Source organism: Eucyclogobius newberryi, unplaced genomic scaffold (genome assembly GCF_026437365.1).
Source record: "Eucyclogobius newberryi isolate DKJ021-1_F unplaced genomic scaffold, fEucNew1.0.hap1 SCAF_12, whole genome shotgun sequence".
Lineage (NCBI taxonomy): Eukaryota > Metazoa > Chordata > Actinopteri > Gobiiformes > Gobiidae > Eucyclogobius > Eucyclogobius newberryi.
In genome coordinates, this window is record NW_027315746.1 from 27,940,935 (window position 1) to 27,961,174 (window position 20,240).

At 39.5% G+C, this 20,240-nt stretch overlaps 1 protein-coding gene across 1 annotated transcript in view; it reads left to right on the forward strand.

The window, feature by feature from the left end:
- myo10 (myosin X) overlaps positions 1-20,240 on the forward strand; it is a 116,701-nt gene that overhangs the window by 65,692 nt on the left and 30,769 nt on the right. The window contains exons 4-19 of the mRNA XM_072441778.1: positions 1,541-1,728; positions 12,803-12,937; positions 13,031-13,155; positions 13,839-13,852; positions 13,937-14,021; positions 14,113-14,216; positions 14,307-14,436; positions 14,512-14,630; positions 16,169-16,315; positions 16,879-16,979; positions 17,664-17,730; positions 17,804-17,896; positions 17,977-18,045; positions 18,128-18,210; positions 19,004-19,112; positions 19,383-19,463. Coding sequence (XP_072297879.1) covers positions 1,541-1,728; positions 12,803-12,937; positions 13,031-13,155; positions 13,839-13,852; positions 13,937-14,021; positions 14,113-14,216; positions 14,307-14,436; positions 14,512-14,630; positions 16,169-16,315; positions 16,879-16,979; positions 17,664-17,730; positions 17,804-17,896; positions 17,977-18,045; positions 18,128-18,210; positions 19,004-19,112; positions 19,383-19,463 — 1,650 coding nt within the window. The remainder of the gene's footprint in view (positions 1-1,540; positions 1,729-12,802; positions 12,938-13,030; positions 13,156-13,838; positions 13,853-13,936; positions 14,022-14,112; positions 14,217-14,306; positions 14,437-14,511; positions 14,631-16,168; positions 16,316-16,878; positions 16,980-17,663; positions 17,731-17,803; positions 17,897-17,976; positions 18,046-18,127; positions 18,211-19,003; positions 19,113-19,382; positions 19,464-20,240) is intronic.

A 20,240-nucleotide genomic window follows, 5' to 3' on the forward strand; every position in this document is an offset into this window, starting at 1 on the left:
TAGAACTCCAACTAGTTTATTTTGAAGATGTATCTCCCTTTTTCTATATTTGGTGTTTGCTGCCTTGTAATTACGCATTAGCTCTCTCCATAAGGAGTCACTTTACATTGAAATGGTCCATGGTCGTAACTTTGAGGGTTTGTTATATGCATTTAAGTGGTAACAAGTCTTTTGTTTGCTTCCTGTGTGTGCAGGGCTGGTTCATCGATAAACAGTGCCCTCCTGTAGCTCTAATGTGGTTAATGTTAATGTATTCTCATCTCCAACGCCACCACACAAAGTTCTGTCAGTCCGGGTCTGTCCTCAGGGAACATTCAGGGGTAATTGGAGATTTGAGTTACTGGGAAATTCCCCAGTTTAACACTGCAGACACTCGAACAGCTCATAGTTGTGTTAACCCATAATCAAGTGTAATCATATTCTGTCACAACATCTTAATCGTTTTTGAAATGTGGATTAAATATTGTTTATAAAAGTGCAGATTTGTGTTTCCTGTTACTTGCATTCTGATGATGTTTGCCTTAATCTCGTTGTTTAAACATTTTTTTTAAGCAGTTTTGATGTTGAACGGTTAGCCTAAATTAGGTTTTAATGACAAGGAATTTGTCAACAAACTTAGCACCTAAGCGGGATTTTAGATTGCAGTCGCATGTAGTTTTTGGCTTTAACTGAAGTTGCTTATAAGTTAAAGCCAGCTGTACCACAGTGGGTTAAGTGTTTGCCTGCCAACAGGATGGTAAGAAGTTGAGACCTCACCCAATCGCATAATTCCATTGGCAAGATATGTCTGGAAAAACAAATAACACTTTGAATTTAAAGACCCATTTACATGTTTTGCCATTTTTTTTATTTTTAGCTTTAGATATGGTACCTGTTTTGATCTAAATACATGTTTGATTAATCCTGGTTATACGTTTCCTCTTTTTGAGCCTCAGAAAACACACATTTCCCTGTTTTCTGACATCAAAGGTATCAAAGGAGCTCAAAGGAGTTTTAAGTCATCATTTCCTGACTTGTTCTGAGTATTTTTTCCTCAAATTGCATTCATTATAATGACATGCTTACAGTTGCATGTCGGGGCAAGCTAGCTTTTGTTAATTTCCCCATTGAAATTCCCTCTGTGGTCAGCAGATTGAGTTCCAACCTCACATATATATAGTAATGTGTCGTTTTTTAGAGACTTGTTTTTTGTAGTTCTAAACAAAAAATTAGATGCTAAAGGTTTATTACTATTAAGAGCATGTTTAAAGGTCAGTAACAATACAAATAATGCATAGTATGTATACTTTACCAAAATATAGGAATTGTTTACAACTTAAGAATAAATAAATACAATTAAAAGTAACATATCGGTATAATCCCTCATTCGTCCAGGAGTGTTCCATTTATTGCTTATTTCAGCAGTAGACAAATATGCTTTCATTTTTTGGATACATGCAACTCAATTTAAGCCAATTTGTCGGTCAACATGTCATTAAAAAACATAATTCAATCCTATATGCCATTTTTGTATTCATACTGTCTGGTGTCCTCTCCACAGACGTACATCGGCTCCATCCTGGCTGCGGTGAACCCGTACCAGACGCTCCCAGGCCTGTACGACCGCGCTGCAGTGGAGCGATACAGCAGCCATCACCTGGGAGACATCAGCCCTCACATCTACGCCGTGGCCAACGAGTGCTACCGAGCGCTGTGGAGGAGGCCGCTCAACCAGTGTGTGCTCATCAGGTCAGACTTCAATTCTAAAGATGGACTTTTTATGGGCCATGCTGTTTGATCACAATCTTACGACCATCAATCAGCCACGAACAGGAAACATTAGCTAACTTTTCTAAATGCAAAAACACAACTAGCATGTAGGGCTGTAACAGTAACCGAAATGTGTGATATGTCATTGTCACAAGTCTCATGATAATATATTGGCCGTATATTAAATGTACCTAATAATTATGCACTTCTTTGCTTAAATGTATTGTTTTCTTGCAGCTAAAAACAGAGGGAACTACAGACAACATGACGATATATCTATAATTAATCAAAGCTAAAAATGTGTAAATAAAGACCAACTCAGAGTTTCATTCACTTACTTAAACTTGGCCAGGGTTGTCTTGGCTCGCGTACCACAGTCTATGTTGTTTATTTCCCCTGGGCCATTATCCACAGTTGTCTGGGCCGACAGTCTGGGGCAAAGTTGGCCGGGGAATTTCAAGATAGAGCCAAAAATATGCCTGGTTTAAACAAGGACTTTAGCCAGGACTGAACCTGGGACTTTTTAGCGTTAAACTAGGACTTGAACAATGTACTCAAACAAAATATAATTCTTGGAGAAGCCTGGCTGTTCCAAAGAAATTAGGTACAATAAAGTGTACCTAACCCCAACTTCTAACAGCTGAGACAGGCCATCTACAGTCAGAACAGTATGTGACAGGTGTGGGAGAGAAAAAGGCCCCCTTGTCCGGGTTTATTGTCATAATTAGGCCCGAGCGCCACAAGCTGGCGAGAGGCCTATTAATCTCGTAAGGCCGTGCGAAGCACGGCTGCGAAAGTGCGCACGTAGTGCGCTCGCCCACTTCCAAACACTCACTAACGCACTCCTCCACTCATGCACGCCCCGTGCATACTAATTAGTTGTAGGAAAATGGAACATTACCGTTGTAAACGGGCGAAGCCCGTGCAAAAGTTCGCACTAAACGAGCACTTTACATTTCATCCCCATATAAAGCACTCATTTGCGCTAAGTAGCTCACGAATACGTTCCCCATCTCTTGCATGTTCCGTGCATATAAGCATGTAATGCAAAAATTGAACATTATTACTGTATAGAGGGCCAAAAACACAAAGTGGGCGGAGCCCACTCAAAATTATCGAAAGTACCCGTCAGTGACCAGGGACCCACACCATGAGGTAGGAAAGCGCGAGCGCTTTCCGAAAATGTATAGTTTATGATATTTGAAAAATGGGAAACATTGTTTTCGCATCGGAATATTATTCTTTCTTTCTTTCTTTCTTTCTTTCTTCTTCTCGGGACCAACCCCCCTATTTTTCACCCAGTGAACATTGACGAAAAGTCACAAAAATTTGCACGCCTCTAAAAATCGTGCCTCTCTACATTCTGGCTATTTCCTTTTTCTAAAATAAAAAAAATTGGCGCGTCAGCGCCCCCAAATGTACCAAAAATGCATTGAGAGATGGGAAATGACCCAAAAAAAATATGATCGTAGAATCATGAAATTTGGCGCAGAGGTAGATGGTGACAAGAGAAGTAAAAAATATTATTACGGCAACGCCGTCCGCCCAACCAAATGTCGGCCATATTGCTTCAAAAATGGCTAAACATGACTTCGGAGTTTTTCCAAACGTCGTACTTTTACGAACTCCTCCAAGGGCGTTGGCCCTAAAAAGCTGAAATTTGGTGAAAATGCTACTGAGGAGTGGGACATGAAAAGTTATCCAAATTACATTGATACCTCTCACGGTCTCTGTGCGGCGAAGCCGCAAACTGTAGCTAGAATTTCAGAAATCTCCCATATTTAAAATTTCTGCCGTTTGCGCAGATAAAGTCCGAATTCCGTCAAATTAGAATCAGTTGTTAAACTCTTTGCCCTAAACCTACTTGAAGTGAAATAAATTCATTTGGCGCCACAGCGCCCCCTACAGATTTTATATGGAGGTTAAATGTTTAGTTATGTTTAGCGTAATAAAAGGACAATTGGGGCGCGTTAGCGCCCCCTCCTCTTGCGGCGTGGCGGCGGTGTGGCGGCGGCGTGGCGAGGGCCGATCATTGCCGCTTGCGGCTATATTTTGTATTATTTCTGAAGAAGACTGTGTGTGATCAGTCCAAACTGTCAGATATGAAAAACAAACACATTATTGAGTTAATATAACATTAGGGAGCGCCTCGTGGATGTCACAGTCAGGTGCTCTTTAGAGATGGCAGGTGGATTCCTCTATTTCTAGTAGAAGACTAAATGAACCTCACTGGACTGAACATCGTGAGGTTGCCATGTGAACATTTTCGATGAGACTGGATGTCCGAAATGTGTGTGGATGCTATTTGCCATTCTTAGTGTGATATTTTAGAATGCATTTTTATATATTTGTCAAGACTAAACATTCACCTTGGATCTATAGATGAATTCCACATACACCAGTAGTCATGGATGTGATAAACCATTGTTGCTGAGGTAATTGGAGTCAGCTTGTTTTACTGTAGTCGGCTTCACCATAAACACTTTCCATCAGCGTCCTGATTGTTTCTTCGTGTTCAGGCCTTATTGCTCTGCTGCTTTGGTGGCAGACTGTATTCCCGCACTTTCCTCTCCTCCTGCGGTCGGGAATATTCCTCTTTAAATTTGCCGTCGAACTCTCTGGGAGGCGCTGCGGTCGGACATAGGCAGGTATTAGCATTAATGACCAGATGTTAGCGCTGGCTCCTGGTCCGCTCTCTTCCCCCCCCAATCTCGCTCCGGATCTGGTTACCCACAATGCCTCGGTGCGACGGGAGGGCTTCCTGTGTGTGTCGCGTTTGCCGGTTTGTAGATTTACGGCTCTTGGACGCGGCACGGGCACATTCACTGGCCTGCCTCTCTGTGCGGTGTGCAAGGGGTGAAGGCGGCTGCGTTTTACGAGGGGCCACTTCGAAAAGGGCTGTAAAGTTCAATAGGAGATGATGGTGAGAAGTTTGTGACAGAGAAGAACTTAAGGACCTGGGACGTGTATTCTTTTTGTGTTCAGGTATTAGGGCAGTTTTTAAAAGAGAGGACATTTTCACATCCAGGTTTCTTCTTCTGTTCCTCTAACTGTGTTCTTCTAGTGTTACGTAGCGCTACTTTATGTCGTTAATGCCCTGGAAAATTAATGAGTTATTTTACTGTGCTAAGATAAGATAAGATATGCCTTCATTGTCCACACATGGGGAAATGTTGGTGTTACAAAGCAGTAGATACAGGAAGAAAGGACAGATAACTTATAGGAAGTTTAAAAAAAACACTCTTAATAGAAGAACTTATGAGCAAAAACAAAAACTCTTATTAACAAAACTCCTGTAAACAGGTCCTCTCATATCTTAATAGGGAATGGAGGGAAGAAAATAAAAATAAAGATAAAATAAAACAATAATAATAAAAAATAGCTGGCATAAGACGAATAATACTAATAATAATGGTAAAGTAAACACTCTTATTTACATCAGGTATATGCACATGAATATGACATTAATTGCGTGTGAGTATGACAATAATTGCACATGAATATGACTATTATGAGTATTGCACATGGTTAAAGGTGGTATGGACGATTTTTTTCAGCAATTTTTTTATCATATTTCCTCGTGGCGTGGATAAATCATTTGTCCTGCCACGTATCAATCATAAAACGCACCTACCGCTCACCTGCAGCCGCGTGCGGTTCGTCCCCACGTTTCCGCGCGTCTAAGCGCATGGATCTATCATAATATAGTTCCCTTAGTGTACGGGGCAAAATGAAGACGGAGAAAGACAGTTCAAGCTGACGCAGAAGTGGACAGAAATCTACGGGAGACGAGCGATGCGATGCGCTCCGTTGCGCTAATAAACAAACGCACGTGTGTGTTGTATCAGTCCGCACGGGGGAGTGCGCATGCGCACTTCCGCCTGCGTTCTCAAATCGCCGAAAAATCGTCCATACCGCCTTTAAGTCAGTATTGCACATGTTCAGTGGTAGCAGTGTTTGTTATAAAGTCTGACAGCAGCAGGACTTTATCCTGCTACTGTGCTACTGTGTAAAAGTAACGCGTTAAGAGTACTCGTGTGTTACATTATTGTACAACCTATATCTGGAACATAGTGAAGTCAAATCTGCTGCTGTGGCCTCTCAAAGCTGTGAAAAACACTTCTAAACTCATTGCGGTGAATGATTCGAATGCTCAGAAGGCATTAGGGAAGTGAGCAATACATTTGGTTTAAAACTATTCTGTTTGTCTCACGTTTTACGACAAAATTTTCACCTGAGTCATGTTTAGCATAATCCTTCATGCTCTTAATGGGTTATCCTATTCCGATTAGCATACTCTGATTAGCCCTATTGAGTTCTTTGTTTTCTTTCTCATCAAAACTGGGATGAGTGGTGAAATCTTGTGTCCAGTTGACAGAATTCTAGCTTCTTCTCCGATGGAACCTTCCTGGACATACACTACGCAGACGTTACTAATCATCAGTGATCGGCTTGTGGCTTTGGGGGGCCGATACTGAAATAAAGGGTTTTGAAGATGCCAATTACTATTAATATATTTAGTGATGCAATCATTCCTGAATAAAATTTAGGTCAGGCTTTATTAGTTTTTAGTAATTATTTATAAATTTGACAAAAAAAACTAATAAAATATAAAGTTCAACACTTTTTAACACATTGATAATAAAGTTTTCACTGTCAGGTTCAATGGCAAAAACACAGAATTTATCAGTACATTTCGAGACTAGTTCTTAAAACATTTAACACTTTATGTGGTTCCCATTCTTTTGTGTCTTGAGAACCCCCTGAGTTTAACGATTCATGAGTTTGGAGGCCCGAGGCTGAAAGTGGTTTTACAACGAATTAAAATCTAATCGAAACAAAGGTTTTTAAAGGGTTCCAGTAGCCTCTTAGACTAGTGTTAATTAGTCTTTTAGTCTTTTAAAGAATGACATGACTTCAGAGTGCGCTGGTCAGATACATTAACACGTCTTCACTGAATCCTTTTCATCTTTTCTCCTTGAATATGAAGCGGCTTGTCAAATAACCACTGCTTTGGAGCTGTTCTACAGCACCCGCGTGCTGTAGAACATGACTGAACTCGAGAATATTCCCGGCGCTCTTGATTTGCCCGAGGAGTGTGTGTTTTACAGCGCCTCTCCTGTGTCCGGCTGCAGAGAGACAGGCGAGACATTAGCCCCATTTAGGTCTAATTATCAGAACTATTACTATTGTGACTGTCAACAGACCTACAGCTGCACAAATAAATTTCCATTCAATTAATTGCATAAAAAGCTGACGCCACAGCCTACAATGACACGCTCTCATGGGGAAGGGTTAGTTATGCGGGGCCTCTCTGTAGATGATTCCCAGATCAGAGGCTCCAAAGACAGTGTGGGCTGATGAGATGTGCCAAGACTGATTTAAGGCTAAACTTTCAAAACATTACGACTCCTTTAACACGGCCTGGTCTATATCAGGGGCGTCTGAGCTTCTTTTCATTCAGGACATTGAAAGAAAGAAGGCAACATATGATTCATAGTTGCTTTTATCTGCAGTTTTAAACTTCCACATCAATGAATTCAGTGTCAAAACCACAATCTGGTCCGCCTCACACATAAATGCCACTTATTGAGGTGGAAGATTTTAAACATGCAGTAAACAGTACTTCTAATGAGGGCTATATCACCGGGAAGGCTGCGAGTGACGAACAATTAGTCTATAGTTTGGACACGCCTGCCCTGTAGTGCGTTCCTTTAGTCATTATACATCTGTTAACTAATATTTCCAAACATAACTAGCTTTAATAACAGAAGGATCTCACAGAAACATTATTAAGGAGGTAAAATGTGCAACAAAGAACATTTTGTTTATAAAATACTTTCTGATTTCACCTTTATTTTGAATTTGAAACCTTCTTCTTCTTCTTCTTCTTCTTCTTTGTCTTCTTCTTCGGTGTTTTATCCAAGTGTTACATTACCGCCACCTACTGTAGTTGTATGAAAGATTTTAGACTTCTTCCTCTACAGTAGACACACACACATACAGTACTTGGTTTCATTTACAGGAAGAGAACGCGCTCACATAGATAAACTCTAACGCAAATTATCCACCAGTTTTTTTCAACTTAAGTGTTTTCTTTCTTCTCTGTTTGATAGAAACACAAATCTACTGTACAATCCACTACAACAGAAACCTAAACTGCTCAAATCCTTTCACTATTCAAGCCTCGTCATTCCCTTGTTGTTTGTGTGTTCCCAAACAAATTAACTTAAACTGTGTATTTTCAAACCCACTTCTTTGTCTCTTGTTGCTTCTTGGTGGCATTTCCCGCCACAGTTTTGCTTCTTGAATTGGTGTTCCTCACAATTAGCGGTAATTACACCGACTCCCCCCGTTTAGGCTCCACAAACTGCATGGAACAAAGCAGAGAAAGTGCCTGGGGCTGAAGCTGGAGCATGAACCAGATTCTTTGGACATTTGTTTGATTGTGCATGTGTAACTTAGAAAATATACTGATAAAACAGTTTCTTCTCGGCGCGCTGCTTTTCCCCCTCAACTAAAAACCTGCACAATAGGCAAATCCCCCACTCCAGCTACAATGAACCAAGCTAAAGATCTGGACAAGAGGTGCTCCTGGTATTGAAGTGCTAGAATTTCTTCAGTTGAGTAGTTTTTCAAGTAGTTTAAAAGATATTTCTACTACAACCCCTTTTTGGAGTTAGGTAATTGCAATTGAAGAGGTTAATGTGTCCTGTTGGGAGAAAAATATGATAAAACTTAAGATTGTAGCAGGTTGGAGTGTCCTAATTATATACCAACATTTTTCAAAAAGGTGGGATTTGGTAATATTCTAGAAGCTGATATTTTTTTTCAGCCCAAAAAAGTCTACTATTAATTTAAAAAAAAGGTGCAAATCGAATCACTTTTTTCTGGTGGAGTGTCTGCCACCTGCTTGTCTCCATGGAGATCATGTAAATGCTTAGTCTGGTGTGCTCCATTGTATGGGATAAGACGTAGTCTGTTTTGCATTTATTTAATTACAGGTGTTTTATTTGTTTAAAAAAGTACATGGAAAAACATGCATTCTCTAACTTGGCCTTCTTGTCTCCAGGGAGATAAATATGTTTTAAAGTTCTGAATCTTACGTTTACCGCCTTGAAAACTAAAACAAAAATAAAATATAACAAATATTTTTTTTTTCCTTAATTATTCACTGAAATTAGTTTTTTGCTTTTCACAACTTTCAAAGGCCAGAGCTGCGTTTTGCCGTCTGAGTACAGCTAACAAGCTAACAACTAGCACGCTAACAGTCCTGGTTCTCGGAGAGTAAAATTCTCTATAATTAAATGCAGACAGCGCACATCACTCTCATTTTGACCCCATATAATAGAACATTTTTGGGCAAAGTAATGCCAGCTCCATGGCGACAAGCAGGCGGTGGCCCCTCCATCAGAAAGGTTACATAAAGCACCTTTAAGTTTTCAACAATAACATTTCTTACCAAGGATTTTTTTAAATGTAGTGCAACATATTTCTATACTATCAAAAACCTCAAAAACCTCGCAAAGCCTGCAGATTTCAAATTCCTGGCGCGTTATTTTGTGTTGTGTTCCTTGCGACCCTTGACCCCTGACACTGGAGAGGTTGTGGGTCGAACGTCAGACCCCTCCTCATTGGTTAATTACTACGGCATGCGGGGTCAAGGCCTGTGAAAACATACCTGCCACCTTTACTCCAGGGATTTCTGGTGGTCTTTTATTCTCTCTTTCACAACTAACAGCAGCAAAGCATGATGGGTAAAGATATGGAGATGTGTGCGATGTATACGGGATGTATACGGGATCTTAATGCATCTTAATGCAAAAGGAGAAGGAGTAGGTCAATATTGTGTTTGAAAAAGTACTTCAAGCTGTCTTTAGTCATCATGGTCAAAAGCATTACTGGAGTAGAACCTGAAACTGTCCATTGGGTTCAGGCGCCATTTTGAGGACTTTTATTCATTCAAAAATATAGATTTTTTGTTTTAAATTGTTTATCGCTACGGCAACAGTCCTAATTTCTCATCATTCTGAAACTCATGAGTTTCAGCCTCCTGTTTATAGGCGCCATTTTGATCACTTTTCGCTATTGAAATGAGATAATATTTTGTTTTGAATTGTCAGTTGCCATGGTAACCGAGTTAATTGTCATCATACTGAAATGTGTTGTTAAGAAAATATTATTAAATGTTATATAAAGTACTATTACTGCTAATATCAGTGTCGCTATTTCTATGTTACTCTTCTGTTAGTTTCAGAGCAATGAAAAATTAGGGCTGTTGCCATGGCAATTAGCAATTCAAAGCTAAATATGATATATTTTGAATGGTGAAAATTTCTCTAAATGTTGACCATGAACTGGAGGTCAAAACACATGAATAAATCCTACTAGCATTACTACAACTACAAATACTTTGTCAATCAACTACATTTTCTTTTTTTGCTGACAGAGTGCTTCTAATATTTAAAACAAAACAAAAATCCTATTTTGATCTAATACTATAAGTTTAGTACAAAATTTAAATTCAAATGTTTAGGTACCTGTATTTTACTCAAACCTATTTTACCGTGGATACTTTTTAGTTTTACTTCATTACATTTTAGAGCAGGTTTCTTCTACTCCAGACTGAAACATAAAGTACTTTTCACATATTTTGAACAGTTATTTTTACCCCGCGGTAACACTAACATCCTGCGGAAAGCCTTGGAGTTCAAGCCCCAACTTTGAGCAAACAAACATTCTCTCAAAAAATTAAGACATTGATCGCAATTGTTATTGTTCAGCTCAAATATTTATGATCAAAAACACTACAGTTAACTTACTTACTTTTACGTTTAAGTACATACTTACTCATTCTTAAATGAGTACTTCAACACTTTTACTTCAGTAGATTTTTTATTTGATACTTTTACTTCTTCACTTTTTGCTCTTGTATTTTTAAATTGAGCACTTCTTCCACCACTAAATCAAATCAAAGGAATTGCTACATTTTAGCCTAAAACTGCTGCTGCTATTATCGCTTATGCTGTTACAAATTTTGCAACTAGATATTACCAGTACCAGCACTAGTACTACTCTAATGAACTACTTTCGCTACTGTTACTTACCGTACAAAGCATATCCATGTATTTGTTCTATAGCCTAAATATTTCAACATGTGGCGTACAATTTAAACATCTGGTTTTGTTGTTTGTGTCGTCTTCTTGCTTTGGTTCACACATACAATTTGTGGCTTGACCTCAACCCTTTAACCACACTTACAAACAATACTGTCAGTTTCTTCTCCCCTTTGCATTCTCTCACGTTTTATCGCATTTTATAGCCATTTAATCTGCTTTACATTGCGGAAATCTCAAATCAGCTTACGTGAGGTCATGCTGTTTTTTGTGGACGATATCGCATTACATTTTTTAAGTGGATTTTCTCACAGGACTGGGTCAAGTTTCTTTTTGTTTCTTCAGTCTTGGGTTTGGTGTAAAGTTTGGACTTAATAAAGAGCCAGAAGTCTTTATTTAAAGTGGTCTCAGTTGGCAGTTACTGAGTGGAGTTGTTGTATTGTGATGATGTAGTTTGGCCTTTTCAGTGACATTCAGTGACTTGATGTGATCTGGATGAAGTAAAGTTACTGTCTTTTGGAGCTGAAGTGGACAACGGAGACATTTAACTGACTCAAACTTATTATGCGTCAAAAAGTGTATTGTCTTAAGTTTTGGACTTGTTTATGGATCAGAAATATGTTATGTATGATTTTTTAAGGGGAACTTTACACTGTTTGTGAATGTTTTCTTCTGCATGTTCTGTTTTTTAAATGTATTTGTCTTCTTTTTTAATACAATTGTCTGTTTTCTTCTAATGAAACAACCCAAAATATATATAAAAAGGCTATAAGCTCTTTATGTTTTTTTGTCTCATTATACTTCCTATTTTTTGGGGGGAAAGCTCTTTTTAAAACATTTAAAAAACACAATTCACTATCAGTATACCCAATGGAAAAAGAATAACAACTTATCTGAGTACAACAGGAAAAGGAATATTTGCTCTCGGGAATTTGACACATAATTTGTTTTGTGTTTAGTTTTAAATTTAATTCAAGATCATTGTTTTTTCTTTACTTACTTTTTCTTTGTTGTTGAGTTGTTGTATATTTTGTAAGATTTGTTTGTTTGAGTGGATATGGATGTGATGTGTGGGATTTTGACTATTGTAATAAAGCCTCCTTTAGTTTGTCTTTAAATAAATACTTCACCCTTAAAACTGTCCATAATCTACTATTATATGTACGAAAAGCACTAGAGCTGCGCATTCTGGACTTAAATAGAAGGAGGAAATGAGTCAATAACGTTGCGATTGACTTATTTTAACGAACCTACTTCTGTTACTTTAGACGTAAATTGTTTTTTTTTTTAAGATCTCAAAGGCAAAGTTTTTTTTTTTTTGTTAAAATTATTATGGGAACGGTTTCTGCACTAAACATAATAACTGTCTTAGCTAATAGGGCTAAGAATATGGTAATAATAACATTTTGGATTAGCGGATTAATTAAGTAAAACATTATTGTAATTTGTTATCATCTGCATTTTGGGGGAAATACAGGGTTGAACTCAAACTTGACTTTCATTTATTACATAATTTACGGTACTTCGTAAATTTAAAGGGGAAAAGGTCAGAGTTCAATGTCCAATCTAAAGGTGCACTGCTCCCTCTTGTGGTCTAGTAGAGAAATAACCCATCTGACTGCATTAGCTACATGTTTGACTACTATTTTAACCAAATGTTGCAAGTTTAAATAATTTCAGTGTATTTTCAATAGTTGTATTATCATCGTCTACCAGACATTTTCATAAATAAGATGTTAATTGATATTTAAATGGTACATAGGAAGTAACAAGGTTTTACTGATTTGTTTATTTGAGCAATTAGCACAACGCGAGCTAATGCTAGCAGTATGGCCTAGCTGCTAAAGGCTGTTGTTGTGCATGTTACATTCAAACAAATGCACCAGTTATCTACTTCTCTGTAACCTCCATCTTGTTTCTCCTTGTGGTTACCACAGCGGTGAGAGCGGAGCAGGGAAAACCGAGAGCACTAAGCTGATCCTGAGCTTCCTGTCGGCCATGAGCCAGCACTCGCAGGAGCTCTCATCTAAAGACAGCTCGTCCCGCGTGGAGGAGGCGCTTCTGGAGAGCAGGTACGTTAAACAGGGGCCCGCCTCATCACATCACAGGAGAAAGTCTTTGAAGTACATCACGTTATTTTTCTCTTTTTGCTTCGTCCTTGTTAGTCCGATCATGGAGGCCTTTGGAAACGCCAAAACAGTGTACAACAACAACTCTAGTCGCTTTGGGAAGTTCGTCCAGCTGCACTTCAGCCAAAAAGGCCACATCCAGGGAGGACGCATAGTAGACTGTATCCTTCAACCCTACAGAGCCTAAAATAACACGTACAGAATGTAGAATAGAATGATAGATAGTAAATCAGTATTATCCAGTGACTTTTATGAATGAGCAAGCAGACTCGGGGTGGTAATCTATATTTAGTGGATAACATTTGCATGCAAAAGTGAGATTTAAACACTGGTCTCCCACATGAAGGGCAAACACCTATCCTACTGAGGCACTGTGGGAGAAGAAGAACCAAGCTTCCCACGTAGTATTGTACATTGGCCTGTAGTGGCCACTAAAAACATATTAACTTCCAGCCAAGCTTCAGCAGCAGAAGTGAAGGGAAAACAGGCTTCTTTGGATATATTTCCAATCAATTTAAATATAGTTGTGACACATGGTGATTTTAGATTTGCCTTGATTGTCCTGACCGCACACCACTGATATATGAAGATTTTTGTTGCATGATATTTACTTCAACTTCAACACGATTTCTAGGTCTTGCTTTAGATTTTTGAATTATTGGTATCGGCAAATATTGATTATTGGTCACAACAGTCCATATTGTATCGTCCCTGATTAGAAAATATATGACATTTTTTTTGTAGCTATACTGCTTAATCTTTAGATGAAAAAACAAAAACGAATTAAACGAATGTGTGTGATATTCATTGTTAAAGACCTTGACTGATGCTCCTCTGACCATAGACCTCTTAGAAAAAGTGAGTGTTCATTTCATTCCTCTAGTTTCTCAAAGACATCTCACTGCAGCATAATGAAACTGAATGTCATTTTGTTCCTGTCAGAATCGAGTTGTGCGTCAGAACCCCGGGGAGAGGAACTACCACATATTCTATGCTCTGTTGGCTGGTACCAACACACAGCAGCGAGGTCAGGATCCTCAAATCACATTTAAACTACTTCAAAGATAAATTAATTCAACTTTAAAATGTAATAATAGTTGAATGTCTTGGTGTTGCAGAGGCCTTTGGTTTGTCTTCTCCGGAAAGTTACCACTATCTCCGTCAGTCGGGCTGCATCCACGACCAGACAATCAACGACAAATGCACTTTTAATGACGTTCTGGTACTTTTCAAATCAATATATAAACTCTAAAAGTGATATAAAATAAAATCAAAATACTTAAACTTGACTTTTGATTAATTTATTGTCCAGAATGCAATGCGCACGATGCAGTTCACAGAGGAGCACATAGCAGAGGTTTTGCGTCTTCTGTCTGGGATCCTCAGCGCGGGAAATATCGACTTCGAAACAGCAGGGGGCGCTCAGGTTGCGACCAAATCAGGTACAAACATAAACAAGACATGATTTTTAATCTTGAGGTCACAATAATGTCGTTTAATGATGTTTTTTTGAGTAGCTCTGAGTCGGACGGCGGATCTGCTTGGGCTGAACTCAGATCAGCTGTCTGAGGTCCTGACTCACCGCTCCATGATCCTCAGAGGAGAGGAGATCTGCACACCTCTCACTGTGGAGCAGGTACAGCACACGCACCTCTCACTGTGGAGCAGGTACAGCACACACACACCTCTCACTGTGGAGCAGGTACAGCACACACACCTCTCACTGTGGAGCAGGTACAGCACACGCAGACCTCTCACTGTGAAGCAGGTACAGCACACACACCTCTCACTGTGGAGCAGGTACAGCACACACACCTCTCACTGTGGAGCAGGTACAGCACACGCACCTCTCACTGTGGAGCATGTACAGCACACGCACCTCTCACTGTGAAGCAGGTACAGCACACGCACCTCTCACTGTGGAGCAGGTACAGCACACGCACCTCTCACTGTGAAGCAGGTACAGCACACGCACCTCTCACTGTGGAGCAGGTACAGCACACGCACCTCTCACTGTGGAGCATGTACAGCACACGCACCTCTCACTGTGAAGCAGGTACAGCACACGCACCTCTCACTGTGGAGCAGGTACAGCACACGCACCTCTCACTGTGGAGCAGGTACAGCACACGCACCTCTCACTGTGAAGCAGGTACAGCACACGCACCTCTCACTGTGGAGCAGGTACAGCACACGCACCTCTCACTGTGGAGCAGGTACAGCACACGCACCTCTCACTGTGGAGCAGGTACAGCACACGCACCTCTCACTGTGGAGCAGGTACAGCACACGCACCTCTCACTGTGGAGCAGGTACAGCACACGCACCTCTCACTGTGGAGCAGGTACAGCACACGCACCTCTCACTGTGGAGCAGGTACAGCACACGCACCTCTCACTGTGGAGCAGGTACAGCACACGCACCTCTCACTGTGGAGCAGGTACAGCACACGCACCTCTCACTGTGGAGCAGGTACAGCACACGCACCTCTCACTGTGGAGCAGGTACAGCACACGCACCTCTCACTGTGGAGCAGGTACAGCACACGCACCTCTCACTGTGGAGCAGGTACAGCACACACGCCTCTGAGTGCCCTCTGCTGGACGGAGGGAGAGGCGCAGCTCACAAACATGGGATAATTTAAAAATGGTGTATTTAAGGGATTATGCAATAAAAGTGTGTTTATTTCATGGAATATGTGTTAAAAATGTAAAAGATTACGGAAAAGAAACAAACACTGAACTAAATTTGAATTCTGAATATGCGGTTTCAAACAACACAGTATTGTACAATGTACTTGTACAATGTACTTAATTCATCATTTTCTACCAAATTCTCAAAAGGCACTATATAAATACTAAATATAATCCTAAAGCATCAAAGTCTCAGATTAAACAATGTCAAAAATGATCATAATAATAGTAGATCTAGTAAATATACAAGTTTAAAAAAATAATAATAATTGAAACTAGAAAAAAGGAGAAAAAAAATACATCTTCAAATTTGAAAGTTTCTCTTGAATGTGTTACATAATTTAGCTGTGATTAAAGAGTTCACTACTTTTTTAATAATAGTGACATAAAATTGCTTAAATGTAACATAAATATTGGTTAATTATTTTAAATAATAGTTATAATACAAACTTTTAATACAACATCTCTGCCTCTATTGCAGGCGGTGGACTCTCGGGACTCCATGGCGATGGCACTTTACTCCCAGTGTTTCAACTGGATCATCCACAAAGTCAACGCTCGCATCCAGGGCAAGAACGACTTCAGGTCCATCAGCATCCTGGACATCTTTGGCTTCGAGAACTTTGAGGTAAATTCAAAGCTCTATTACAGTAAGACACGTAGTATGCAAAATGTACTTTTTTGAGCTTTTATCCATGTTATAAAATAATCAAAAACATACCTGGAGTTGAATTTAGCTTCATTCACACTTATTCAATAAATCCTGTTTAAAAGGTTATCTTGTTTTGAGCCTCAGAAATCACTCCATTTCAATTTCCCCCTTTTGTGACGTCAAGTTAAGACGTTTCAAGTTAAGAGTCAATAGATAAATAAATAAATCATTGCCAGAGCATTTCTGCCATCAAGTTATGTTAAATACAGCATGTTTATACTGCATCCCAGCTATGTTGCTTAAAAACTAACTTTTGTTTATTTCCCCACTGCTGAGGGCTCACAATAATGCAATGTTACGTGAGCTTTCAAATACATGAGCATTATTTTAAGTTCTAAAACATAAGATGCCAATGCAAATGTACTCAAGAGCACGCTTAAAGGCCAGTAACAACACAATCAATGCATATGTGTCCTAATAACATTTGTAATAAAAAAATATTCGCTTCCCCACGTGAAATGTTTCGTGTGTTTTTGCAGGTGAACCGTTTTGAGCAGTTCAACATAAACTATGCAAATGAGAAGCTACAAGAATACTTCAACAAACACATCTTCTCACTGGAGCAACTTGAATACAACAAGTAAGAACTCATATTTACAATGAACTTTAACACTGTTAAAATACAGCACTAGAATACAGCTTGTATGATACTTTTGTCTTTACCTGGAGCAGGGGTATGATCATGTGTAGTACCACCATGAGCTATACTGTAAGCAAACACTAGAGGGCAGCAAACAACTGTGGGAGCTTTATTTCCATAAATCTTCAGCGTACACAATTCATAATCATATGGTTTTGGGCAAATATATTCTCTTCACATTCTTCTCACTTGTCAATATCCTACAGATAACTTCAGGTAATTATTAATCTGTGGTGACAGAAGTACTCAATTGTATTACTTATGTAAAAGTACGGAAACAAGAGACAAATAATTACTCAAGTAAAAGAATCACAAGAACCAAATCTGAAAGAATTGTGTACATTTTTGATTATCAGAAACGACTGAATTGTTTTCTTTATTTTCCTGGTCATTTTTATTTATATTTATTTTGTTTGTACAAAGTTGACACTAACTCAAAACTTTCCTTGAAAAAATACTTCTACTTTTCAGTCCAGTTCAAAAGTAGCATAACAGCCTTTTCTTTACGTACGTCTTTAAGTACTATACCTTTTTTGTGTTACTTTCCACCACTGTTAATATTGTTTTATACATTATAATTATGAATATATACTTTAACTATGTTTGTTTCTCATCACTTTACAGGGAGGGTCTGGTCTGGGTGGACATCGACTGGATGGACAACGGGGAGTGCCTGGACCTGATTGAGAAGGTACATTCATATTAGGCCAATAATACTTCGTGAATACACAGATTATTAAAACTTTGCATCCTTATCTCCATAGAAACTGGGTCTACTGGCACTTTTAAACGAGGAGAGCCACTTCCCCAAAGCCACTGACGGGACTCTGCTGGAGAAACTGCACTGCCAGCACTCGGTTCGTCCCAAATACTTGACATAACTATCATGACAAATGCTACCATTATTTATGCTTTATGCTGTTACTTTTCGTTCTAGAAAAACCCATTCTATGTGAAGCCTCGAGTCGCAGTTCACCTTTTTGGAGTGAGACACTACGCTGGGGAGGTAAACACTGTGGATTTGACATGACAAGTTTGTTTTTTGAAAGGGTTTTGTCTTCAACGGTGTGATGTCACGTTGTGTTCAGGTGGTGTACGACGTCAGAGGCATGCTGGAGAAAAACAGAGACACGTTCAGGGACGACATCCTCAACGTCCTCAGAGAGAGCAGGTCAGAGTGCAAGTGGAAATGCAGTAGTGCTTGGAATTACGTGTATTTATATGTAAAAAGGCAAATAAAACTCTTAAAGCACAGTTGGCGGGTAAACAAGTAAAAAATCTGTGAATTTTGACCAGAGTGTGAAAAGACAAAATAGAAAGTATATATTGCAGCCCAAAGTAGGGGTGGGCAATATGGCAAAGTATTTATGTCATGATTTTTCCACATCACGATTTATATACACTTTAAACCAGTAAATAAAGTGATCTGCTTCTTTTGAAAGTCAACTCTTCGCTGTGATTGAATAAATACAGCTGTCACTCACTCTGAGCATGGCAAAGGTTGACCAATAGGAGGAGCGGGGAAAAAGTGTCTGTGTTCGAGCACAGGGCTGCAATAAATAACCGTGATATGTCGATTTCACTAAATAGCATATTGTCACGGGAATGAAATCGCAACAAAATTTTTATGGTCCACAGAATAAACTTTCCCCCGTTATCTCAGTCCAGTCCAGTCGGCTCCTTCCCTGTTATCCATTTTTTTTTTTTGTTACAGTCAAAAGTACATCCCACAGGTATCCATCGCTCATCTCCATCGCCGGAGCCCTACATTTAAGATACATTGTTTATAAATCAAATGTAATATTGTCTCTAATTCAGTGTTTTATGAATAAAAAACACATGATAATGACAACAGTTTCTCCAACAAGTATTTCCCTGTGACTAATAGAATACTGTTGTTGACTGTCCTGTGTTGTCCTGTCCCCACAATGCCCTCTGAACTCCTACATGTGTGTGTGCCTCAGGTTGGACTTCGTGTACGACCTGTTTGAGCACGTGTTGAGTCGGAACAAACAGGACACTCTGAAGAGCAGCAGCAAGCACCGCCGCCCCACCGTCAGCACACAGTTCAAGGTCAGTACTACACAGATCAGTGCTCTTTGTTATACATACTGATACTGTATGCATTTACAGTCTTCTCCATTCATATAACCTATAGTACTGTCTGTAACTTGTGTTGCAATTTGACCATAAGACGCAGAGATTTAAACTAAGACACATTCCATTCATTTCTGTGCCGATTCCCCTGGTCAAAATAGTCCAATGCAGTATACAGGTGTATCATTTAAAAAATGTGAAAAATACAAATCTTTTCATGTCATTGAGTGCATTTGTGTGTTGTAGGACTCGCTCCACTCCCTGATGGCCACGCTCAGCACTTCTAACCCGTACTTCATCAGATGCATCAAACCCAACAACCAGAAGGTAAGACTAAAGGTGCACTATGCGACTTCTCTGATGGAGAGTCCACCATGTGCTTGTCTCTGTGGAGATTGCTTTGCCATAGTTGACAGTTTGTCCCTTTGACAAACATACTCTCATTCATACACCAATGTACTTCCACGTATTTACCTAAAGAAGCCGCCTGCACCCTCTGACTGACTCTGACAGAACTCTGATCACTGTCTGATGTCTGGAATGATCAGATTGTTGAAATGTCATGTTAACAGTTTCAGCTGTCATGAATAATCTGATTTCTGTCTGAACGTTCCCACCTGTGCAGGTTTTGACCATATTAATATGACAAAGACAACAATGAGAGAGAAAATGTTAAAGAAAAAGGTTCTTTTAAAATCCATTGTACTTTGTACAACGAATTTGTTACTCTAAAAATCAATTGATCAACTGACACATACCACCTGATTCATTTTGTGCACGTAAACACACACCAAAAATCAGACCTAAATGAGTTATCTGATTACGTTGGTAATCTCATTTTACTGGCCGTGTATGGTCCAAGTGTTGGACCAGACAAAACTTCTGCGCTCACTGTTCCAGGGTCATTCTAATCATAAATCCTGTGTGAATGTTTGATGGTGTAGCCTCAGACAGAATGAGGGGCGCCCGTCTGCACCGCTGACCCCTGACCCCGGTTACCTAGCAACAGGCAGCGGCAATGTAGAATGCAGGTTAATGTACAGAAATGGCGCACAGGCCAGAGGAGCAGAGGGCTCTATTGTTGGACTCCCAGCATGCCTTGCA